The sequence below is a fragment of the Agelaius tricolor genome, unplaced genomic scaffold, assembly GCF_023055355.1.
Source record: "Agelaius tricolor isolate 1412-34295 unplaced genomic scaffold, bAgeTri1.0.p SCAF_9, whole genome shotgun sequence".
Lineage (NCBI taxonomy): Eukaryota > Metazoa > Chordata > Aves > Passeriformes > Icteridae > Agelaius > Agelaius tricolor.
In genome coordinates this window covers 40863409-40890161 of record NW_027269269.1, presented here as the reverse complement: position 1 = coordinate 40890161, position 26753 = coordinate 40863409, and the positions used below count along the sequence as shown (strand labels likewise).

Here is a 26753-nt window from a genome sequence, read left to right as displayed (position 1 = left end):
TACTTGTTATATAGACAGTAATAAAATGAGCTCTGAAATATGGGAAAAGGAGAAAATATTACTTCAGGCTTAATGGAAGTCAGTGATTTGTAGGTCACATACAACAATAGGGTTCCTAAGTTTTTTTGAAGATGAATAACAGCTTTAAAAAAACACTGAGTCAATGCTATGAAGCAATGTTCTTTTTGAATAATTTGTTTTATTAAACTCAATATCTGACTGCATTGAATAGCTAAGATTTTGTTGTAGAAAAACTTGATTTACTGTAGTGATAGGCACAGATTTTGATGTGTCTCATTGCAGTTTCCTTGCAGAATTAATGATGGTGGGAAAAGTGAATTGTAGTCTGTCACTAGCAAAATAATATTCCTTTGAAACATTGTTAGATTTTCCTTTTTTTTGGCAAGCCTATGATTTAGTCCTTTTGTAGGGAAATCAGGCATGTTCTTCCAGGTTTTTGTTTGTCCTGTCACATCCCAATCCTGACAGCTCCTCCTCTAGTGCGGCCCCATCCTTCCAAAGTTGATGTTGTCTATCAGGTGCCTGGTCCAGCCTTCCCTACCTGCCTGTTTGACAGTGGTGTTTGCCCAGAGCCCAGATGTGCTAATTCACTGGCTGGGCTGGGTAGGGGGTGTTTGGTGAGGAGAGACCCTGCTGCAATTCCATGGGGTGGAGATGGGCACCCGAAGAGAGACATCCATGAGTGCTTTCACTGAAGGGCACCCAGGAGCAGGTTCTCTGAGACCCCCACCTTTCAAACTTGGGTGCAGTTTATGAGCAGATTCAACACCTGCCATGGTCATGGATTTAGAGTATATGGCATATGAGTGCATAAATCTTGTTCTGAAGGATACCAGGAGGGGGAAAAGCAATCAGGTTTATTTATTTTAGTTTAGGCAGCTATTACCAGGAAAAAAAAGTTGCTATTGTATATAGATTATATTCACCTATTCAGGTACATTTTTACTGCCATTTCCATGCCAGTTTGGTGCTTGGTTTAAACAGAAATGAAAACTATTTTCAGATGTATCTGTGTCCATGAGATTTGAGAGTAATTCTGGCTACAAGTGAACCTTCATATACATCTATGGAAAGCAAGCTGCAAATCTAGGATGGAGGGTTCTTTAGGTGAATGCTGTGTGGTATTTTAGAAATATGGAATCCTTTTTTGTTATTTTGCATGTGAAGGTGTCAGCATGCAGATACAGGAAGGCAAGTTTGAAAAGAATGTTTGCCTAGTACTTTGCAGAAGCGAGCAATGCAGGCAGAGTGGGATGGAATGGAAACTCAGTATTGAGTTATGCTTGCTATATAAAGTTCACCCTGCATTTTTTAAAATTCTCTCTTTAAAAATTGCTTAAGACTGTCTGAGAGTGGTAAATGGTGTTGGACACCATGTGTGGTATTAAGGGAGCTCACCACTGCTTCAGCCTGGTGGTCTAGAACAGGAGCTTACAAACACAACACTATGAAAACAGTCAAAGAGCCTGTGGCTTATAAAGGCATAGATGCTATGAATTCTGTTAATAGAGCAGAAAACCTGACAGCTTTCATGCAAAGAGGAAACCATAGTGGTACTTTTGTTTATCAAGGCTCTCTGGATGGCTGGAGTCCCTCTCATCAGCGCTGTGGAGATACCACATTGCAAAAATACTGTGAAAGCTGTGAATAACAAATGCTGGTCAAATATACCTTTATATCTGTTATGTTGCATTCCAATCAAATGGGCAAAGACAGAGATTGCAGTGTACGGTTAACATTACAGGAAATGGAAAAGAATTTTGTACTTTGAATAGCTGAAGCAAAGAATTGTTAAAGAGCAGAAATTGCAAGCTGAAAACAGGGAATAAATTATAGTTTTTCACCTGCCTCAATCAAAGCATACAATGAATCCTGCATTTCCTGATTGAAGTTCAAGCCATTCTTTTTGAGTAGTTTGAGGCTTAATTTAATGGACGCATTGGGTAGTGTAGATTGGATAGTGCTTCTCTCAATCTCTTTTGCTGCATTCAACTTTTCTTTGGTAATTTATGTATTTACAGATAAAACAAAGATGTGAGTTTATAGCTTGCTATTGATTAAACTCCTTTTCCAGTTGATTTAATTAGGTCCTTTGCTCCTTGAAAACCTGATCTGAAGCTTAGATAGGGATACATTGCTTCAGGCACTCAGGCTGAGGTGATGGAAGGAAGCAATGAGCCCATTGTGAGGGACTCGGCATGAGGAGCAGTGGGGGGAGCTGGCAGCAATCAATCAGCTCTGCTTTCCTTAAGAGAAAACTCTCCAGTGCCCAAGTTATTACTAGGAACAGAGATATGCAAATGACAGCACCACGGAGAACTGCATAAATGCAGACTGCTGAATTTGTATTTGTATGTATTTGTGTCCAGTTCATACAGGTTTAGGATTGTGGTGTGGTTTGGGGCTTGCCTTTTTTTTTTTTTTTTTTTGTGGTGATGTTCTGGTTGCTTTCTTGTTAACATGACTAAAAACAGAAATGAGCAGGCAGGAAGACCTGCCCTTTACGAAAGGATGATAAATGAGCTTTATGTACAGTTATTCTAAGTGGATGTAAAGACATTCCTAGGTATGTGTGACCTATTGCCCATCTAGAAACAGTGCAGTGCTATAAAGAGCATCCACTGGTATTGCAGTAAAGATTATTTCTTGTCAGTAGATATTTTTAGGAACTGGGAAGTGATGAGACCTCAGTTATTGTCTCCTCAGTTCTAGCATTTCATACCCTTTGCTGGGGCTGTCTCTCTTCTCTGTTTAAAACGTCTATTTTTCTCATTACTTCAGGAACGAATATGAGACAGTCTTTATTCTCAGGGGCTCTTTTCCCATGACCTAAGTAGCAACTACTCCACATATGCAAGATATAATCCTAGTTCTAGAATAGTAATTACTGTGTATTTAAACCAAATCAAAATAGGAAGACCAAAATAAGATGACTAAATTTCTTAAAGTAATTTTAGCAAGTTCCTTAAGTCAATAGGTTGTATACTTTCAACTTAACCATAACTTATTTCAGATTCCAACTCTTCCTACTGAAATGTTGCAATTTATACCCTTAGATTATAAATCTACCATGCTCAGGTAACAATTGCACTTGCAGTACCAAAACTTTAGGAAGGCTCAGGTAAAGCATTATGAAATTATGTAAGTGGTTTTACATCAGAATTATATGTATTAATGCTATGGTGTAGAATGTCTGTAGAGGAAGATAATCTTTATTTCAGACATCCTAAAGGGAATGCAGATTATCTTTTGTTTCTCAGACAGTACAACTTGAAAACTAAAAGCTGCCAAGTATCTTCTTTTTGGTCAGGTGACAAGCAGAGAATAAGGATTAATGAGCTGCAACCATGAGGAAAAGGGAGATTGTTTTCCCATGTCTTTGTAGTTGGAACATATGCACTTAAGATGATGTTCAAGCTTCAGTACTTGGCAGCCAGTTCAACCACCTGCTCAAGCCAGGACTAACTTCAAAGTTCTTGACACTTTGTTCTATTTCATGGATATTAAAATAAAGGGCTTGCCTTAATCCTAAGCAAAGTTTTTAGAATTAAGTAGGCAGGTGAGAAAGTTTTGCTTCATTCTTCTGCCCAGCACTAGTGAGGCTCTAATTGTTGTGCCAGAATATGCCATGCCCAAGCAATAAACTAGGGGAGGTCACAGAGGAAGGGGGAGAGAGAATCAGTCCACCTGTCTCAAATTCTTCAAGGAAAACATGGGAGGGGTGTGTCCAAGAGTGCAGCTGAGCCAGGCCTTTGTGAGCAGGGAGGTCCAGATGTCTATAACTATTTTATTTGTCTTATTTCCCTCCTGTGCTAAGCACAGTGATGTAAATGCCAAAACAGCCCAGCACAGGGAAGTGGATGGTGCTGCCTGGAAGAGGAAATGCAACCCCCTGGGTCTGGGCATATCTCTGCAAGCAGAGACAACCCTGGCAGCCCCAAAGTGTGGCACAGTTGGGGTTGCATGCTTGCACTTTTCACCCTGAACTATCTCAGCTCCTAACTACCTGGAAATCATATCCCTACATGCATGAAACTCCGCACAAGTAAATAACAATTATGGAGACTATGAATATACAAAGTGTACTTTGGAAGTTTCCCTGCAAATGCATAATAAGTGGCATTACAAAAACAAAAAATAGGTAAGAATTTCCAGTTATTATGTTTATGATATTTATTTTTTTTCCACTGAAATATGGAAAGTTAACATATAAATAGGGCGGTAAATAAGAGGAGCTTTTACCCATACTAGCATCTACAAAATGCTGTTTTGCTTACTATGTGACTAGTGATAGAATCCTATACCATCTCTCAAGATATTTCAACAACTTGATTTTATATTGTCACCCTTTCCACCAGGCAATCACCCAGTCTCAGTAAGGATTAACCATTTCACTAGCTGAGTATATGAACATGGTAAGGAGAAAAAAATTGATTCCTGATGGAATTTGCAAGTAACTTAATATTGTCAGTGTCAACCATACTTGAAAAACAGGCCTACTTTTTCTAGGGATCTTTAAAAAACTTTTTTCCTAGAGTCAGTTGCTGTAGCCTCTCCCCACCTTGGGACTTGAATTATTCCCAGTGCCATATGGAAAGCTTTCAAAAACCTCTAAAATAAATGTTGCAATTAGGTTTTTGTTTTTATTGTGTTTGTTAAAATTCAACTCCTAGATTCCTTTTCAATTTAGAATGTGTAGAACAAGAATGTCTTTTAGAGGTTGATTCAGTATTGGATATGTTTTTTGGAAAACAAATAGGAGTTGTGAGATGGGCCAGCATATCCATCACATTGCATTACTGTACTGTAATTTGCACTATTGTTTCTGTAGTTTGTGTTACACATCTGTCCAGGTCTGACAAATGGATTCAGTACATTCCTAACTACTGCTCCTATTTTTGTGGTTCAGGTGGCATCCCTCCCTCTCTCTTACTCTGGGCACCTGTGGCCTGGATCATCTTCACTCCATGGTGCCACATGTGTGATGGCACGAGCATCCCTAGACAAAATCCAGTGGTGTTGAGCAGTTGAAGATGTGCTTTGTGCAAATGTGCTAAATATGACAATGCCTGAATATCTGTGCTGTAGGGACCAAACCAGAGATTACATGGAGCTCCACGGGGTGTAACTGCACAGAGCTGTATGCCTGTGAGCCACCCTGAGACAAATGGCATAGGAAATAGGGATTAAAGCAGCTCAGTATCCATAGCCCACAAAAAATATGGGAAGAATGCTGCCCTAGCAAATATTCCTGTAATACCAATGCAGGTATCACCAAAAGTAAAGTGTGACTTTGTTGCTAGAAGGTGCTCCTTAGAGCCAGTGTTCTGTAGTATGACTTTGGCATGTAGTTTTCCACTTGAACAAGATTGGCACTTTGCCAGCCCAAACCCCCAGGCAACAGTGTTTTGGTTTTTTTTTAGATGCAGAGATTCTTTGTGTGTCTCCAGGGGTTGAAGTCAGGTTGTTCCCTCCCTCATCCTCTTTTAAATATGCAAGCAACTAATTGGGGTTTTTTTCTCTACTTGTGAGTTTCTTACATTTTCATAAATTTGTTAGCTCGGTATCTCTTTGCAGGCAAGACAATAAATGCTCTTAATTATATTGTTTTTCCTTATCCAGAGATATAGTCTAAAACATTGCTTTTCCCTGGCTTTAACCTATTCTTTCACTTTGATAACATGTTTTAAATCTAGAGCCATGCTTGCATGTTTCCATTTTAATTTTGAGAGCTAGAAGATGATTAAGTTTAACAAAAATGTACGTCCAAGGCTGTCTTGGTTTGAAAAGACAGGTGTCAGCTAAGGAAGGCAGGAGCCTCCCTTGAAATGGAAAATGTAAATCCCCTCCCTCTGAATTCTTATAATTTTGAAATTAAGGGGCTTTCAGGCAATGACATGGGAATAGCAATAACAGGTCTTTCATAGGAAAAATAAAAATGCAATAGGGGAAAAACAAACAAAAAAACCAACAAACCACTGACAGAGTCAGAATACAACCTGGACACCCTGTTGGTCAGGGTGTTAGTAACAGTCTGATTAAATGGTGGCTGCAGTCCTCCTGCAGTGCCATGTGTGGTTCTGTTGGAGCAGGGATCCTGTAGAAGGGTGGAGTTTTCCTGTAAAGGTCCAGTGGTGGTGTAGATGGGCCTGGTCTTCCTCTGGGAATCCAATGGAAAAGAAAGCTGCTCCTCTGGGAATCCAGTGGGAAAAGGCTGCTATGGCATTCCAAATCTCAGATCATATCCGGGTAGGAATGCTTGGCTCCTCCCCCTGGGCAGACCTTCTCCCAGCGGGATGATGTAATGCAGTGGCACTCACTGGCCCATTAATAGAAGATATCTCCTGGAGGGAGGATTGATTGTGAAAGAGATAAAGAAAACTGCCCAATTAACAGGAGATAACTGCCCCACCTCTGACAGATGGCAATAGAATGCACACCCCCAGCCACATCTTGCAACATAGGACAAAGGCTTATGCAGAAAACCCCATAATTTTACTCCCACAGACTTGCAGCTAAAGTTTAGGACCACTGGAAATAAGCTGGTGGAGTTACTGGCACAATTTGTAGTGCTTTTTGTTGTGATACACACCAGGTAACAAAGTTGTGTCTGGGGCTGAGTATCCAGCAGTGTTTGTAGGAACTATATTCACCAGAATATAAGGGGGGAATGTCAAGGAGGTCTCCAAGCTTCTGGACAGATGTAAGAATGTATGAAGTCTAGTATGAGGAATGGCTTTATGAGGGAGTTGTTAATAGTGATACTCCCATGTGGAAAAGTGTCTTGGGCTCATGGTTACTCTTTTCTGTTATGAGACCAAAGAAAAACACATTTTGGTCATGTTCATTCTTGATCTCTTGGTTACAAATGCTCTTTTATAAGAAACTGGGATGTGCCTCTTAGACTGTGGGTCATTTCTGTTTCTCTACCTGTCTGGGTGTCTTGATTACAACTTTTAGCAGAATCAAGGCCTTGACAGTCATGGCCAAGATATACTCAGCAGAGCACCTGGCAAAGCAGTTCTGGTTGTATATCATTATGACCTTAATCCTCATGTCTCTCCTTAGCTCAAATGCCATTTCAGCTAGCAACAATTAAAGAGTAGGAGAGGAGTACGTGCTGTTATACAAAAGATTATATCAGGTGATTAATGCTTATGCTGGCCATTTTATTCCACCACTGAAATGTGCTGAATTAACACTTCTGCCAGAAATTTCTTAGTGCTTCATCCCTAAATGTATCTAATATGAATTGGTTTTGGCTTCAGTATTAGGCCTTTGTTTGTAAAGGATTTTTAATAATACAGATAAAAAAGGGCAATGCATATTTCATTGCTAACCACAGTTTTGGATTCAGTGGTTTGTTTTTCTTTAACTGAGAGCTGTAGGTAATGCATGGTTTAATAAAATTACTTGAGCATTCCCACCTGAGCACTGATCATGATAGAATAATACAAATGATTGATGTTCTCTTACTTTATGGTAAGCCAAAAAACCTGATCATGGTATCATAAAAAAGGAATAGCATTTTATAGCAGCAGTCAAAGTTGAATGAAAACTAATGAATTAAAGGGAGAAGTTTTAGTACCTCTTTGAAGGAAAAATTCCAAGTATTTTATGGGATGAATTTATATAGGCTTTAGGGGTAGAATTCTTTTTATAAAATAGATATGATAGTTTTTGTTGTCACATTTAGTGCTTCTCAAAAGCATTCTAATAGCAACAGCCATAAAAATGCAGTAGGGTTTACTAAATAAAAAGCTCTGATTTTTTGATTAGAATAATTAAGTATTCCTTTTCTATAGCTGTGAAATGAATGCATAAATAGAAGAGCGTATGTGTTTTCTGTTGTGGATAGGAGAGAACTCTACGTTTCTTCTTAGTAACTTAGTTATGTATAAAGTTTGCCCATGAAAGCTGCTAAATGCCTTCTTCATGTTTTAGTTTGTTGCACAGTGCTCATTTGCATATATATGCCTTAAAAATTAGTCCAGAAGGTAAAGGTTTGTAATTAAGAATATCTGACAGGTTAGAGTTGTGATTTGGTCATGGTCTAAAGCCATGGTCTTAGAGTCATTTAGCTTGGCACAAATGTCAGCAGAAGCAATACTTTCCTTCTTCTTCCACAGTCATGGCTGCCTACTTGGATTATGCCCTTCATGCTCCCTGTAGCATTTGTGAAATTAAACCATAGACTGAGTGGAAACCTTATCCAATATAAAGGAGATGGCTGGCTGGATGCATGCAGGAATTATACCATCACCAGAACTGAGCAAACAGCTTGGGGATGGTCTTTCTTTACAGGGATAGAGACTTGGACACATTGAAAACAAAACCTAGCAATAATGCTAGCTCAGGGCAGAGGGAACAGGACAGGCCACCAAACAGGAGAAACTGCTGTTGGAATTTTGATATCATGGGTGGTTTGTATTTATTTGGATTTGAAGGACAAAATTTTTAACAGAACCTCTAAACCACACTACGCCTAGGGAGCCAATACTCTCACAGTTCCAGAATGGAAGTGGATGGATGCAGGCTGAGGGCCATGGCCCACTGATGTCCAGTCCTATCACCACTGTTCACTTCAGCACAACACAGGACCTGGTGTCCTTCACAGCCCAGAAACATCCCTCTGTGGCATTCAGCACATGGACTCAGATCTGGCTGTTGGAACATCAACAGGTTCTGGTTCACTTTGCTCTTTGAGTCAGCTGTGAACCACTGTTGTTAATCTGCTGCTGCCTCAGGGGACACTGCAGTACTCTCATGCATTTCATCTGGCTACCAACATAAAAATGCTTCTCTCTAATTTAACACATTTTTTTAATTTGCTCTCCAAATTTTAGATTTCTAATAGTAAATTTAACAAAAATTTACTGTCATGGATGAGAGAGGGCAAGAAAACCAGGAAAGAATGAAATACTGTTCATTTATACTTCTGCATGGCTGTCTTCAAAATTTTAGTTTGATAATTTTCTATATAGTCTGTGTGCATGAATTACTAGAAACTATAGGTTCAATATATGTATAGATAAAAGATTTATTGTTCCCAGTGGAGGCTCGGTCTCATGATACATGGATTAGACTGTAGGAATGACATGGATTAGAATGTAAAGTAAGCAGGGTGACAATATGCCATCAAATATATGTTGTTTATGTACATATACATTCCTTATATGAATAGTTAATTGCTTTGTTACTATTTTAGCTTTAAGCATCTTAATGAAGTGGCATTAGTGAACTGCTACTTAAAGTAGAGTTAGATGTGCCATTAAAGAGGAAGTATACAGAAGATCCTTTATGCCAAAGACATGACATGAAATGGAATTTTAGATATTTATGGGATGAGGTGGCAAAGCTGTATTTCAAATAGATGGCAACAGAAGTATAATTTAAAATGCCCAAAGAGAAGATGAGGCAAAAAAGGACAAAATTAAGAAATTATACCAACATAAATGGATGTGTGAAATGTAAGAAGATGGCAGAAAGCTTACAAGAATGGATGAGAGTGTAAAATTGTCCAATTTCCAAGATACTTAGGGACTTATGTGCCATTGTCAGGAGGAGAAGCTTTTGTACATGTTCATGTGTCTAATAACAATCTGCATCTTGAGCTGCATGAATGCTTACAAAAATAGCCCATATTCATTTAGAATCCTAAATGGATTTGAGGATCTTTGGGTTTTAGTCTGTTTTATGCTTTTGGAATTTTTACCCATTGTGATGAAACCTAAATGGAGATAAAACTAAAACCTTCATTTAGAATGGGCTGAAAGGGAATGGTTGATACGATGTAATGGGACTTGAGAATAAATGAATCGAAATGAGAACCAAGAGCTTAAGTGAGCATTTAGCCGTGCAGGCAAAAAGGAAGAAAATGATCTTTAATGTGTAGGAGAAGCTGCAGAAAGATTTATTTATGATCTGGATTAGGAAGGCTAGGCAGAGGTGAAACAAAAATGAGGTCTTTACTACAGGCTTGAGTGATGGGAGATGCTGGTGATACAGTGCTTTGGTGGGAAGACAAAGAGGTCAATTTTGGCCATGTTAAGCTGATGGCATGCCAGCTAGGTGAGGTGGAAGACTAGGTATAGGAAAGGTCAGGAGTGGGGAGGGAAATCTTGGATTTGTCAATACAGCTACTTGTGTATTTTGTTTAGTAAATACTTTTATTGAGCCTGTATCAAAATCACAAAACTCCTCCCAAGAAACCCTCAAAAGCCATTGACTGTGACAAGATGTGTTTAATAAAGGGTGCATTTACTGCAGGTTTCATGAGTGGAAGTAGGATCTGCTACCACAAATTGTTCTTGTACCTCCTATGGCTTACAACATGGAGTGTGATTCATGTTTGAAGGGAGACAGTGATCCACTAAAATAAATTGCCAGAATGTTTGCCTAACAGTTCAGATTGACCTTCATATGTGGAATTTAGTGGTTTAGGCTCACAGTTAGACTGACAGGTTGTACTAAATGGAAGTAAAAACAGACTGTCACTCCTGCACTGGTTTTCTACTTCCTTTCTTCTGATGTTGTGTTCTGAGTCCTCTGCATCACACTGAGCATACAGTTCAGTTTTTTCCATTTCCTTATTCAGAGAAGATGTATGTTTTTCTATATGGTATTTTCTATTTTATGGAAAACTAAAACAGATGCCTTGCCTAGTACACAGTAAATAAACTGCTTAAGGAATGTGATGATGCAGTTGGCTTAATTTATATGTAAATGTGAGCAATGCTATTTTAGATTAGAGCAGCAAATTGCTAAATAGGACTCTCATAAATATTGACTTTTGAAGACTGGAGTCTGAATATTTAGAAATGAAAAGTTTTTTGCAGGGAAATTTGATTTTCTGGGAAACAGGTTGTGATGGTCTGAGGTTTTTTTCTTTGTTACCAAGGAGCGTTGATTTTCAAACAACTGTTCCACAGCTCTGGATTTTCTTATTTTTCACTGTAATCAAACCTGCTGTTATTTCTATTCATGCCCTATATTTTTATTTATCTTAGCTTTCCTTGCTTGCAGTAGTAGAGCATCATCTATTGCTTTGAAGAATGTCAACTTGTCAGTCATTAATTATTTTGTGTTTGGTCATGTTTTATCTGTGAGAGTATCTTTTAAGGTGATATTTCTGGAGGAGAGAAGCAGAGGGAGTTGTTTGTAGGTATTAATGAGGGAAACATTTTTCCCAGTGTACTGATGAAAGTGTTTTCCTTCAAAACATACATTAGGGTGTCCCACTGTGTATCTTTGGACCACTGGCAAGCATAACAATGTACTTTAGCATGCTCTTTCTCCCTGGCTTCAATTTAACTTTCTTATTTCATCGAAGGCAATCTTGACAAGAATTTTAAATGCCAGGAGAGATGGTGTTCATTTTGTGAAAATGAGATTTGGTTTGTCATCTGTTGGCCATTTGAGTACTTTGAATAAGCTGAGTTTTTGTGGAGCTGGGAGACATTTGAGGAACTGAGAGAGTTTTTCATGGCAACATTGCCTCAGCTGGGAGAGAAAAATTGAAGTTGTTATTGAGGGAGAGGAACTGTTTATAAACAAAATATATAAACTGTTGTGTGCAAAGACCAGGATAGTTGTAGATTTCATGCTTAGGAGTGGATTATTCCATGGAAATGATGTCAGTAAAAGCTCAGTCAGCAAAGTTTGGCCAAAAGTTGTGATGCTGCTACCTGTGAAAAAGGCACAAGTAAAAGTATGGATGCAGGGTGACATAAAAGAAATGAGAAGAGTACTAGGGAACAGTTAAATTATTTTTTTAGGTACAAAAATTCTTGAATTGCTTTCTGATTAAAAGGAGCTTTACTTGTATGAATTTATTAATGTGATCATATATTGTTAGAGGTTTCAATTTTAGTGCTTGCTGTGTGAGATACAGCTTTCTTCTATAAGCACATACAAGTGTGCTATTGCATACCAATTTCTCTGGGAAAATATTAACTTCTTTCTAGTGATAAAGTTGAGGAAGGCTTTGTACTCTATAGAATGTGCTTTTTGTGGCATTCAACACGTTTGCTTTTGTCTGTCAATACGTACTGGAGATCTCCAAGGTAGGCTGAAAACAAATGAAATATCCATTTATCAGGAGATGAATGGAAATGAATGGTTGTGATACAGGTTGGTGTAGAAGAGAGCAAGGATTTAAAATAAATTTATTTCCCTTTCACTAACAGGAAAATATCTGGAGAAGGGTAGCTCTGAATGAGTTTAATGCTTGCTAGGGATGGGACTTAGAGGCATGTTATGAACCTCTTCATCAATACCAATTATTTCATCTGGCTGTATGATAACTCATGTGCTCAAAATGTGAGCAGATTTACACTGCAGCCATGTGAACATCTAATCCACTGCCTTCTCACTGGCAGCATTAGCAAAGCACCCATCTACCTGCACTTACCTGAAAGGAGAGGAGGGAATGGGTGAGTGTTGGAAAGCCAAGCCAATATTAAGGAATATTAGAACAAAATTCTTATTTTAAATAGGAGTGAATGAGGTAAAAATATCTTGAGTAATTTTTTACAGTGATTTTCTTTGGCTGAATTAAGTTAATGTTGCCTTTTTTTGAGTCCTAGAAAGTATTGTCTTCCAAAAGTACCAGTAGCACATATATAAATTTCTTTAATATCAAACTAACATTCTTTGATTCAGTTTCCAGTTCAGAGATGAAGAATATGATATTGTTCCTATGTTCCACTGGCATCTCCTTTCTAATAGTACAGGGCTTGTTAGAAAATGAATTTCATTTCAGGTATTTTCAAAGAAACAGCCACTTCAGTGAAAGAAAATATAGAATTTTCTGAAGTCAAAGACAGTGATATTCCTCTTGAATCTTAGCCTTTTTAAAATTACAGTCTCACAACACCTACTCCTCTAGTAGTCCCAGATCACAAAAACCATTTAAATAAAAATGCATAAATGCAGCTGATTATTAAGCCATGAAGAGGCAATTCCTGAGGACTCAGTTATTTTTTCTATCCCTAAGTAGTTATTCATCCTTTAAAGGTTAGTGCTATTATTATGGGTTACTGCTAGGAAATCAGTTGTCCACCTCTGTAAGTTTCCAATTGTCTATTTCTGTCAAGCTTGGGAAAACTTGAGCTTCAACTCATTGAGCCTCTGAAGGGTTAGGAGCTGGTGTAGTTTAGTTGCTTGGTTTATGTTTTCAAATTCCTGCTGATGTGACTGAATTCAGCAATTCAAGATGTTGTTGTATTTTTCTGCCCACATGAGACTGATTATACAGCAGTTCCTCTATCAGCAAAGGTCACACCAGTTATGTCAGGCACATCCATAACTTTTAAAATATGTTTATAGCTGGTGTCCCTTGTACTTAGAGGGAGCGTGATACATGTGTGAGCATCTGATGGTGCATCTGACAGATGCAAAATGCCTCAGGACCCAAGCTAGGAACTACAGAACAGTCAAAATGATAGCCAGTTAATCTTAACTTTTAGTATATTATCTGTATTATGATAAAATGCCTTTTCTTGACTGTTTTCTCTCAGAAAACTGCATTGTACTGATAGGAGAAAATAAGTATGAAACTTTGGTTTATTTTGCTATTTGAATAGCTGAAACTCTGGAATTTAGTATTGAGACATGTATGGTTGTTCATTCTTGTATGTGAAGGTTAGTTCAAGTTTTGCACAGAATTGGTAAGTTTGAGTAGCCTTTTTAAGACATAAGTCCTTCATTCTCTCTTCCATATCTGTTGTGCTTTCCTGGTCAGGATATTTTTAGCTTTATCCTTTAAATTTACTTTTCTACAGTTATACTTAGGAACAAAACTTTAAAAGCACTCTGTTGTTTATTGCATTTCATATTCTGATGGACACTAACAGCTTTTGTCTTTCTAACGGACAGAATAAATGATCTGGGAGCATCTTCACAAGGCAAATTGTCCAGGGTCAGAATGCTCTATCTGTTTCATTATTTTTCTACTGTTAACTCTGTAACCAATGACTTCAGCTCTTAAATGATGAACCAGAACTTATGAGTCAATAGACCCTGAGATGACTAAAAATATGCTGTAGAGGACTTTTTTAAAAGGAAAATAACAAAAGAGGAAGAAGGATGGGGGGGGGGTGGGGAAGGAGGGAGACATTGTTTTTAGGAGCCATCTTCATTTTTCAAATTACTGCTTAGACTATCCTGCTCTTCATCAAATTTAGTGCAGCTTTTAAATATATTTTCTCTGCAATTCCACGGACACACTAAAAATGAGTTTTTAGGTCTTGCCTTAGATTTTCTTTCCTCCTACTTCCAAGGGTAGGAAGCCTGCTCCTGGGAGGAGCTTGCTGGTGATACCTCAACCTTTCATAGGTTGATTACAGCACATACACTAAACAAATCCCTTTCATTCAGCATCCTCGAGGGATTATTAGGGTTTGCAGAATAACATTTTATTGCATGTAGTCTGTGGTCTTGCTGTCTCTTGGCTCTTCTTGTAGGAGTTTGAAGCAAAAGTAGCAAGACCACAATGATCTGAAGGGTTCCTGCATCTCTAAACTTTCCCTTTGAAATAATCCCACATCTCTGTTTTCATTCCCTCACATGTACTTCAGGCCCACCACTGCACTGCTCTGCATCTCTTCCCTGGAGATAGTGTGGAAATTTGCCCATTAGCCAGACAGGAGAGGTAAGGGTTACATCCTCCCTGCATTCCTCCTGTGTCTGGGAGTGGTGACATTTAGGATTTTTACCTTTGACCTAAAGATTTACAGTCCCAGGAGCTGTAGAAATGCAATTACTTTAAATATTTTTGTTTCTCTGGACTCCTGGTTTCAGTGGGAACAAAATCAGTGAGATGGCTTTAAGTATAACATATGGGCATATGTTATATGGCAGAGGCATAACAAAAAGCTACCGATTTTATTCCAGGAACAATAGGAGGCATTAGTACTCCTCACTTGCAGGCAAAAGCTCTTTTGTCTGCTAGATATGAACAGGATGAGGCTTTCAGAGACACAGCCCTGCAATGACAGCTCGGCTGCTGCCTCCCCTGAGCTGCCACTGAATGCCAGAGTCTCTTCCAAGGAAGCAGAGGAAGGAGTTGCTATTAACAACCATAACGACCTTATCAGATCAGTCTCAGTTTCAAAGGGATCCTGCCACTCTTCCAGAAGCTTCATGAAAGCTGGCATCTTCTTCCTTTCCCCCAAGGAGTTAGTATTTCACAGAAGGCTCTTTAAGCAAGGAGCAGACAAGGTTGCAAGTCCTTGCATTGTTTCACCTTTCCTGGCGGCTCCAGAAGGATCAGTGTGCTGTAGGGGAGAGCTGAATATTCTTTGAATCCTGATGTACCTTTCTGTCTCTGAGAAGGCTTGTTGGTGAGGCAGGTTGTGGAAATCCTTTCTAATTACTCTTGTTCTTACTAAGGGCAAAAGCCAAGCTATTTTTCTTTCCTTCAGAGTTGAATCTCAAGTGGAAAATAATTCCAGCAAGCCTTTTGCTGCAGAAGCTGCAGCCCACAGTCCCAAAGTGCTTATTGTTTCATAGGTTTGCAGTAGAAAGCAGTCCCTGTTTTGTCTAGAATTCCTTTTTTTTTTTTTTTATTAATTTCACAAAGTTTTTTCTTTCTTTGAGAGGGTCTCTAATGTCCCTGCTTGTCATGATAGATAGAAACCTAAGAAGTTTGGAAACTAGATGAACAAAAATATGTCACCATATACTGAAAAGAAGTCTGGGTGTTTCTTTTCACTGTGTGGTTTGCACTCAGGTCTCTTTCCTCAAATGTAGTTGTGGGGGAGAATTCATCCAGGACTTTTACTTCCATAATTTAAACAGTTTCAGAACAGTGGTTATACCAAAGCTGTGACCTGAGGTCACATCTTAATTTTCAGGCAGGCAAAAGCCCAGGACCTTTTGCTTCGTGCCCCTCTGCATATGCAGGCCTGATTGCTGGAACTCAAATGCTAACAGAGTGTCAGCTCTTCCCAGACAGCTTTACTTCATGTTTATGTGCAAGGTGAATGATGGCATGTGCAGAAATGCTCCAATTTACTAGCTGAGAATCAGAAAGGAGCAGGTTTGAAAACTCTCACGCTGTTTATTGTGAGATAGCAGAGGAAAGGCAAGACAGCTTAAATCTTTGTTGTAGCATTGTGTAATTGTTTAGATTGTAAAAGGCCCCTGAGAATGAGTCCAACTTAACTCAGCACTGTTGAGGTCACCACTAAGCCACATCTCAAAGTGCCACATCAACATATCTTTGAAGTGGTTCCAGGGATAGTAACTCCACTTTCCTGGGCATCCTGATCCCTCACATTAGCCACTGACTCACATCTCCAGTATGTACATGCAAGACTTTTTTTTTGTCCTCACTCTTAAATTCAGTGAGTGAGATTTACAGAATTGCTTAGGTCCATCCTTGTTTCCTTGCATTTGCAGAATCCCAATTGATTTGCTCCCATCTGGGAGCAGAGTTAGGTGAGAAATAGGTACTTCTGATATCACCACCCCAGATCTGTTGCATTTTGCACAAAGTCTGGGGAATATATAACTTGTTCAACTTCATGTTGTGGAAGCATTATCAGTAATCTCCTTCCCATCTGTGATTCTGAACTCAACACCGTTACTTTGATATTTCATGCTCTTCAATCCTTTGACATTTAGGATATGTAATAGGGGCCAACACTTCTTTAAGCACAAGGAATTCAGCAAGATTACAGGATTGGCTTTTACAATGTAGATTTTCAAAAGATTCACTGAAATCTGAGATGCTGCATGAAATACCTGTGGGGTTTTGTAACTGGTGGAGATAACTTAAAAGTGATGAAACTTGGTATGTTCAGAAAGCATTGCTGTATTACCAGTTTGCTCAAGAAGAATGACAGAGTTTTTAAACATTGATGAAAAATTATAAATTCTTATTTTTTTGGCAGCTAGGACTACCTAACAGGCAGGACTATAATTGTTTAATATCAGAATGCTTTTCTAGTTCTCAACAAAACTGCAATATAAATTTACTGTAAAGCAATTTTCCTCTTGCATAGCAATATCAAGAAAAGACAAGGTTAGTCTGAGTACTGTACAAATGCTTTCTGGAAAAAAATCAGTGGTTTTAAGGACTCTAATTACCAGTGTGGATTTTGGAACGTAATTGTTCCGTAGTATGCAATTCTGTGTTATTTGGAAATCTTTTACCTCTCTGGTTAAATATTGGTTCTATTTATTATTTCAACATTTTATGAATTTTTTTTCCCTCTGGGGACTTTCTATGCATTTTATCAGCTGAATAAATGAAGTAATTCACAAACCAAATGCCTCTTGCTCTTGATGGCTTTAGGGGACCTTGTCATTCCCTGTAGCCTTTTCTCAGACCCAGCTGTGTGGCTCTGAAATCACTTGGCTGGTAATTAGGTATTTATCAGATTGTTTCTGAAAAGGGATGAGACAGCTATCTGACACAATTATCTTTGAAAATTGAATCCTTCTTTTCTGGCGCTGCTGAGGACATTCAAAGATACTGTGAAAGCTTAAAGCTTGATGCCTTTGAGAAACCCTTGCTTTTTACATCAGGTATTACAGAGGAGTCAAAATGCAGTCAAAAGGAAGAGTTTGTTTTTGTTGTTTCTTTTTTAACCTTTCAGCATGGGATTTTCTTTCTATCAAATTTTTTTTTTCAGTGTGACTCTACTTGGAGGCACTTTTGACAGCAACCACTCCTTCAAATGTCCACCACTTAATAATGTTTGAAAGCTATCAGTATTTCTTACAAATCAAGAAACTACTAATTACATCAAGGCAGTAATAATGTTTTTTCCTGTTAAAAAACTGATGAGTGTATAGATGTAGAGAACACAGTTCCCAAACACTCCCTTGAAAGTCCTGGTAGCTGAGATATGAGTCTTTTGTTCAATTTGCCAAAGGACAAAAGGAAGATAGTGCACCAGTAATGCAAAGTATGAGAGTTTTTGCTTTATTTAGGTTAATCCTTGGTTGTGCATAAAATTTTTAAACTTTTTGCCAGGTTTTCAAATTTTGGTGGTGGAAAACAAAGGCCTCATTACATTATTAATGATTTTCTTATACGTTTAGATTATTTTCAAAAGATAGCATTTCTTTCAAGAAGTTCAAACCTCCTTGAAGGAAGCTATGTAAGTTTGAACTGGAGGTACTTAATTCTTGCACCACTTATGTGCAAAAGGAATTCATAAAATGGAAAGGTGGAATTATCTAATAGGAGTAAAGCACCACTTTCTTCCTGACATCCAGTAGGAGACTTCTGAATTGAGAAACTCCCATGTTTGAGAAATGATGAGAAATATTTCATATCATACATAGTTCATATTATACATATCATAAATACTTCTGAGTAGGTATAGACAAGTACGTGATTGACGGTCTTGCAATTTGGGTTCAAAATCATGTTAAAGTTTTATTTTCTGGTTGTTCAATCACAGAAAAGGAAAAATAACAAGGCTAAGAATTTTAAATGTAGCAACCTTAGAGAAAATCTATTCATTTTGTTACCATTTTTAGTCTCATGACTATCTGCAATTTCTTCGCAGATACTTTGCCTCAGTTAGTGATCCAGCTACTAACCAAGATTTGTCAGCTTTTACTTTCCCCTCCTTGCTTTATATTTTGAATATGGTACAACATCCAAATCCAAGTCTGAATTCCATTCATTTTCTCATGGGGTTTTCTGTAGTGCTGTTAGTTACCACAGGATTTGTTTCCCATTTGCTTGCTTGTCCTCATTAATAGACAGTGCCTAATTGTACAAAGACGGAGACCCAGGCTGATCACAGGGGGTAAAATTTTGAGAAATATGAAACTGCATTAAAGACCAAACAGCTGCTTCACAAGTCTTGTGTTTTAGAGTTGCATGGAGCAAGCTGCTGTTGATGGTAGTTCTGCTCCTTTGGCAGAGTTATTTTATTAATATAGAGAAATTGTGTTCTCTCAGCATGAATTATGTGAGGCTGCCTGGTTACTATTGGGAAGAACAACCCAAAGCATCTCCTTCCTCTAGGTTTGAAGTAAATTTTGTCAGATTAAAAATCTCTAAAACCAAATCTCCTTTTCCTCTCACTCAGGCACTTGTGTGTGCACACACACAGGCTACCCTGCATTGTAGAACTCTTCGCTAAGACCTTGATGGCTCTCCCTCTCTCTCTTGAATAGCTTATTGAGAGTGATGGCACACACACACACTCCCCTCTCTTCCCTCAGCTTTTAGCTATATCAGCAGTTTCCACAAAAAAAAAAAAAAAGCTAATTAGCAGAATGAAATCACTTTCTGGATTTGAGGAAAGTTTTGTTCAGTGAATTCACTGGTGACTGTTACCAATTACCTTTTGGCCTCTGATTGCTCCCCTGAGAGTGACTGAAGATAAAATAGAGAACAAAATCTGCAGTACTGAAGGTCTGTGCAAAATAATAGTCTGCAAGTTAGAATTGATTTTTGCATTCCAGGGGAATAATCAAGCTGAACACAACTATCACAGTGATGACAGGCCATAGCTTACAATGCTGCATAGCATGTATAAACATTCGTCTATCTGCTTGTTCTCTTTCCCCGTGGGATCATAAGGTTATTCCCCTAAAAATGTCATCACAAACCTCCTCAACTTTCTATTTATTGACCGTGAATTGAGGGCTTTTCGCAGAATAAGTGATTTTTGTATTCATATTATTTAATTTTTTTTCTATTAAGCCCCAAAGAGCATCCCCATCATGCTATCTTCATTCAGTCTGCCCCTGCTCCAGGACCATTTGATGCTGACAGCTGTTCTTGTCACCCTGCACTACAGCTGCTAAGCATTTTGTGACCAATTTTCAGTGAGAGAGCCTTTTTTATTCAGGGCTGGACACTTTGTAATATTCTATTGCCCAAAACAGAATATTGATTGCTGATTTTTATGTATCATTCCTAAGCCTGGAAGCAGGATTATCAAAGATGAGGTAAGGAGAGGGTAATTTAGCTGCTTGGGAATGTCTTATCATGTTTTGCATCTAAAGATGGAGTAACCACATTTATCCAGGCTGCCTATTCTACTGTGCATTCACCTTGTAATAGAGAAGTTTGTTTCTTATATCTAAGTGGAATTTCTGTGTTTCATCTTATTCTTTTAGCCCTGTCAATGCCCACCACTGCCAAGAGGCAGTGGCTCTTTATTGTTCATTCCATCACAGCAAGGATTTACTCACATGGATCTGATTCCTGGATTTTCTGCTGACTGACAGTCCCAGCCTCTTCCCAAATGACAGATTTTTCCTAACTCTTAAACATTTTTGTGCCACTTTGCTGAATTTGCTCCACTCTGTCTTGTACTGGGGTGTGGCCTCACCTCTGAGAGAGGGAGAAGAAGGAACCCTTCCTCCTACCTGCTGTCAGAGCTTTCCCAGACCTGGTCCAAGATACCTTGGCCTTCTTTTCAGCAAGAACACGTTGCTACTCAACTTTTTGTCCAGAAGGAGCACCGAGTCCTTCTTGGCAGGGCTGCTTTCCAGCCAGCTGCCCTTTAGGGTATACTGGTGCCTTAGGTTGTTCCTCACCCAATGCAGGATTTGGGATTACTCTTGGAATTCAATGAGATTTTTCCAACCTGCAGAGGCCCCTCTGGATAGTGGTACAACCATGCTCCTACTCTTCCCAGTTTTATGTCGTCTTCAAACTTGCTGAGGGTCTACTTAGTCTTACTGTCCAGGTAACTGGTAAAGATATTAAACAGTGTTGGACCCAGTAGCAGCCCTTGGGATGTACTTCAAGGGACTGCAAACTGGGCTTTGTGATGCTGCTAACAATCCTTTAAACCTGACAGTTCAGGCAGTTTTTAGTCCACCTCACTCTCTGCTGATCTAGTTTGTACCTCATCAGCTTCTTTACCAGGATCTTATGGAATAAAGCATCAAAGGACTTTTTGTAGTCAAGATAAACCATACCCACTGGTCTCCCCTCAGCTACCCAGCCAGTCATCACAGGAGGCTTTCAGGTTGGTTAAATGCATTTTTTTCTTTATAAAACCATGCTGACTACTGATGACCTTCTGGTCCTTCCAAACATATGGAGATGGTCTCTAGAATGGGTTCATTCCTCACCTTTTTAGGGTTTGAGATGAGGCTAAGAGGCCTGAATCTCTTCCCTGAATTCTTAATCCTGAAGATAGTAAAATAATCCTTACTTTCTTCCAGTTCTCAGGAATATCTCCTGAGCATCTGTCAGGTCCAAGGAACTGGTGGCAGAAAAACTGGGTTCTGTTGTCATATGTCTGTCTCAGACTTAGCTTAACTACAAGGGGATGAGCATGGATGCAGCTTCTTTTTCATTTTAATTATAGTAGATCAACTTGGTATTGCTTAGGCAGTAAAAATACCATACAGAAATCACAAGTCACAATCTAGGTAACACTGCTTTACATGTAAGTTTGTCACCTGCCAGCTTGGCAATGTAAATTGAGCACGTTCAATACATTGCTATTATTAATAACAATAAATATTTTACTCTTGAGTTTCTCACTGTATTAAAAAAGCAAGCAAACAACAGCTTAAAGTGAGCAAAGTGCAAATCTTGCATCATAACTGTTCAAACCAATTGTTAAAGGTTCTAAAAATGCAAATGTTGAGGACTACTAAAGATGAACTAAGATGAGCTTCATGAATGTCTGTTGAAACTGTCACTTGATAGGGTGACAGTCTACATCCCTAGATGAGTTATACTGATAACTACTCTGGTTTAAATAGATTTCTATTTTTCAGCTGCTTTGGTCTTGGTAGAAATAGACTTACTTTATGGCAAAAAAGGAGGTAACCAGACTTTCCCCCCTAGATCATCAACTCAGTCATTTTTGCTCCTAAATGGACACAGTTGAGTCAATATAGGGCAGAACTTCCTTCTGGATCTTTAAATCAATTTAGTTTAACATAGACAGGATGTTTAAAATAGTAAAGGGAAGTTCTTAATTTCAGTGATCTGTAACTGTACTGATGTTAAGGCACAGGAGGAGTAAGTTCAGAAGTAGTGTCAGTCTAAACAGACATGACCAAATAACTGGGTGTCTGACTAATAGGCATGGGGATTGAAAGTAAGGGAAGGTCCAACACTACCAGCAGGTCTAAAAATGCATGACAAGCTTTAAAAAATTCCACTTCCAAAAATAGCTAGTCTTGCTTCAAAAGAAATATTTTCTATTGTTTTTTTCTCTTTTTGGTGAAATTTTGCTAGTCTATTCCTGAATGGTTGGGTACACAGCAAATCAAAATTATGCCTCATTCTGTAGATAAGCAATCCTCTTTAGCATAATATTTACTGAAGTGCATCTATTGTATATAGGGAAGTTATTTTTACAAGTCAGGTAATTAAGATTCTAACTTTTGTGTCCACTCTTTCTACTCAAGGCTCTGTCAAAATCTAGTCTTAGGAAGATGCTTACCTAAGAGAATCATCAATAGTTATCGCATTTTTGGAAAAAAAACCCAACAAAACTCCTAAAGACATGAAAATAAAACCAGCTTTGGTTTGATCTTGTCTGTGTCTTTGCTTCTACACTGGCTGTAGTGATAAATAGCACTAGACTTTGGAAGTGGAGAAAAAAAATTGATTGGACCTTTTCCCTGCATTTACCACGCTACTCCTTTCCCCTCTGGGCTTGTGCAGTTTAATTTGCCATTGATTCTTTAATGATTATAATGTCATAGAGAAGCCAGTGTTTATCTTCATTGTGCACCCTGGACAAAGCATTGGGTTTGAGTCTTTTCTTGCACATTCTGGTGAAGGTCTGTGGCCGTTTGGTGCAGAGTGAGGTGAGGTCTCAGACCAGCTGAAGTGTCTGTGGTGAGTGCATCCTTCTCCTGTCACTGGCAACATCTAATTAGTGCCAGTCACTGTTCTGCAGCATTAGTTTTGTAGGTCAGACACTGAAAAACTAATTGCAGAGAATTGCATCTGTGTCCCTTTGGCTGCAGTATATTTCTGGGTGTTTCTTCTGTTGTTGTGTAGTGCAAGAATTGTGGCACTGTGGCAGTAGATGATGAAAAGAAAGATCTTGTTTCTCTTTGGCTGGGCTCAGCTTCTCTCTGAAAACCATTCTGATGACAACTCTTTCTACTTTATCTTTCCTGTGATCAGGGCTACTCTTTCAGAAGCTCTGTACCCCAAATAATGAGAATTTGCCTCCTATTCAGGATTGTTTTCAAGGAATACCTACAGGATTTGTTTTTAGACTGTAGATTAAAAAATGTTGTTTTCCTATTAAAATTATTTGGCTTCATGGAACCTGTTTTCACTGAATTTTTTTGTAAGAATAATATTTTTAATGATGCTGAGAATTTCCAGCTTTAGAATGAAATATTTTATTTCAAACATGAGCCTACAAGCAGAATAAGAGGGTGGAAAATCTTTTAACTGAACATTCATGGTCAGAGCTCCCTGTGGAGCGGAGCTCTGTCACATAGAGAGATTAAAAAGAAGTCAGAGACTACCAGTTAAGTACATGCAAGAGAGAGGTATGGAAAGACAGTGTTGGATTCATGCATGGCATGCCTTCACAGAGAAGGTGAGTGCCATCAGGTCTGTTCCTGGCATTCATCTCTTCCCTGCAACTTCACTGTTGGGGTCAGCTGAACTTGGCTAAAGATGCAAAATTTATTTTTGATTAAAATAGAGTTGGATGGTGAGAAAAAAAGACAAAAATTAAAACCCTCCCTCTCCCATCTTTGTTGTTGTTCCTAGGCCCAACTCCATCTCTTCATCCTCAACTCTTCTACCTCTGCTGCCACACCTTTCCCTGAGGAGGTGCAGGGGGATTTGGTCAGTCTGTAAGAGCTTCTCTATGCTTCTCCTTCCTCTTCCTCATACTTTCCCTCTGCTCCAGTGTAGTTAGTTCCCATGGGCTGTAATCACTCAGGATGCACCTGCTCCTGCTGCTTTCTCCAGGGAACATTCACCTGAGGCTCTCTGTGGGCTGCTGTGTGGATACCTGCTCTTGAGCATAGTCCTCTCCATGGGATGTAGGGGAGTCTGTTCAGCCACCTTGAACACCTCTTCTCTCTCCTCCTCCTTCACCTCACATTACAATGAGAAAGTAAATCTTGAACTGAAAGTGTTGTTTTTCTGGTTTTGTTTGATGAAGCAAAATCCAAGGGCTGGCTCCTCATCTTTGTGTTAGAACCAACATTCAGTCTTGAGCTCACACAGAGCACAAGTTAAGGTAAAGAAACAATGGGAATCTGAAACCAAAGCAGTAAATAGCTTTACAGAGTAAACCTATATTACTATACAGAGAAAGAGATGGGTATTCTAAGGGCCTGAGCTTGCAAATTTCAGTCTTGGAGTCCTACCATGAACAGCATTTAGAGCAGCATGTAACACCCTGGCCATTAATTGCAGTTAACTCTGCCATTAAGAGCTGTCAAGCTGTTTGCAACAGAAGAGCAGCCATATGAGTGATAGGGGAAATTAAAAGAATGAGAATGGAAGAAACAGGGAGGTTTTGTGTGCAGTGTGGTTGAAAGATGAGAGAAAAAAAAGTAGTAAGCTATGTTGTAAGACACAGGTAATTGTAATAGGAAATGGATTATTATTATTTCTAGTTACTAAGATAGTAGAGGCACACAAAATTTTGTGCAACACAAAAAGAAAATTTAAAATGCAACATGTGTAGGAGATTGAATCTGTTCATATGAAACTTATTTATGCATTTTTGAACATCCAAAAGTGTCAGGTGGTGCTGAGTGCTCCCAGTAGTCATGCAACTCTTCAATCTGTAGTCATTAAATATGTATTAGGTTTACAGATGAAACTCCTCTGTCCCAACAGCACAAACAAGTGAGTGGTGTCACTGTAGTTTTCTTCACTATTGCAATTATGTCTGCTGGCATTTAAATAATGTAGGATTCATCATTCAAACTGGCCATCTCTGAGTGTACATTAACTACAAGGAGAGCGAAATAAGAAGTGTAGTTGTAAAGTTATCAAGGTCTAACATAATTATTTATTGCTGGATTAGATTTTGATGTGTCAATGTACATCAGATTTACAGTTGCTTGGTGGTCTCTAATTGTTGGTTAGGGTCGGGCAATTTGGCACATCTCATAACTTGACAGACACTTAAAACAGTGTCTGTTTTCACCATCAAGATCTTGTCATGAACCCAGATACTCTGGAATATATGGGATGTTACATTCTTATGCATTTGGGTTTGTATTCAGAGAAAGGCCCTTTAAAAAACCCAAAACACTCAAAGAACCTCCCCCAAAATAAATCACCCAAAATGAAACAATCAGATTTCAGATTGTGTGTTTTTAATTATCTAAAAGACATCTTACTGCTTTTAGAAATCTACTGAATTCATCTGAAAAACACCATATATATTTTAGAGAGTTTTAGAGGAAAGGCATTTGGAACAGGCTGAAAACAAGGCCTGAGGTCCAAGGAGGCCATGTGGTCTCTCCCTTTGGGGACATTCCAGTCCCACTTGGATGCACTCCTGTGTAACCTGCTCCAGGTAACCCTCCCTTGGCAGGGGATTGGACTGGATGAACTTCAGGGGTCCCTTCCAACTCCAACAATTCCATGATTTCTGGACAAGTCTATACTAAGCATTAATGTAGGTGAAGAGTAAACAAATAAGTAGGATGAGCAGAGATAACTTTTGAGCACTGGTAGAGCTGTGAATGCTTTTTAATCTACAGATGTGGTCAGAATGATGGATCTAAAAGTCATATTCTGGTTAAAAAGATTTTCTTATTTTTTTACTTCAAAATATTGTCTTCCTTCATAAGATTGCTTTCCTGTCAATTAGATGAAAGTTTTTTGCCCTTAAGAACATAGAAACTCACCAGAAAATTGTCTTAACTGTTAAAGTTATTACTGGGTAAGATTATCCTTAATCCTCCTTCAGCAAAACATAGTTTCATAAGAAGACTCAAGTGAAGTTTTAACCCTGCTTTCATAGTAAGTTGAATAGCCTTGACAGTGGTTCCAACTTAGGCAAGAGTTTAAGTATTTCCAGCGCTGAAATGGATTAAACATGTACCTAATTATCCTGCTGAAGTGAGCAATTTCTTTAATAACTTAACCAAACAACATATGTGCATTTAAAACACATATGTGCACTATGGGGATCCTAGTGTCTCCCTTTAAAACATCTGGTTTGGGGTTGTCTGCTCTGCAAGGATAGCTAATATTGTGGTTGTGGTTTTTAACTGCCTAACTGTTAAATAATTTAACCTTGTTTTAATAGCTAGAGCTGTATTGAAACCAGCATTCTTCATAGAGTTACTCTGGACAAAAATATTTATTAGTACCTCAATTTATCATTAATTCTTCTGTTCTTATTTCTGTGGTGTATTTCAGGTGACATTTGCTGTTAGTGCTGCTGAGCTGGTGTAATGCAAGGAGGGACACATCATGAAATGGAAACATTATCCTTTTCTGGCTGTAGTAGCTGTATTCAGCCTTTCCAGATGCCATCAGTTACTGGGCCAGCTCATTCCAGGTAGGTACCTTTTATTTAAACATAAATGCTCATGGTTTTTTTGCTGTCCATGTGAATATGTGCATGAATATACCTGAAGTTCTCTCTGGGTGTTAAAATGTGTGTATGAGTGGAATTAGTAAAGTTGTGAGCCTATCTGCATGCGTAACACACAGAATTTGGCAATTTAATTGTATTGTCTGTGCTGCAACGTTTGGGGTTTTTTGAATGCCAAGGGAAATATAGGAAAGGAGTGGCATGAAAATATGACAAGGTTAAGGTGGCTATTAAAGC

The 26753-nt window shown here is 38.6% G+C and overlaps 1 protein-coding gene across 1 annotated transcript in view; it reads left to right on the top strand.

Annotated features, from left to right (window-relative positions):
• Positions 1-26753, top strand: part of ROBO1 (roundabout guidance receptor 1) — a 687918-nt gene that overhangs the window by 65879 nt on the left and 595286 nt on the right. Inside the window, exon 2 of the mRNA XM_071433703.1 lies at positions 26339-26480. Coding sequence (XP_071289804.1) covers positions 26393-26480 — 88 coding nt within the window. The 5' untranslated portion in view covers positions 26339-26392. The remainder of the gene's footprint in view (positions 1-26338; positions 26481-26753) is intronic.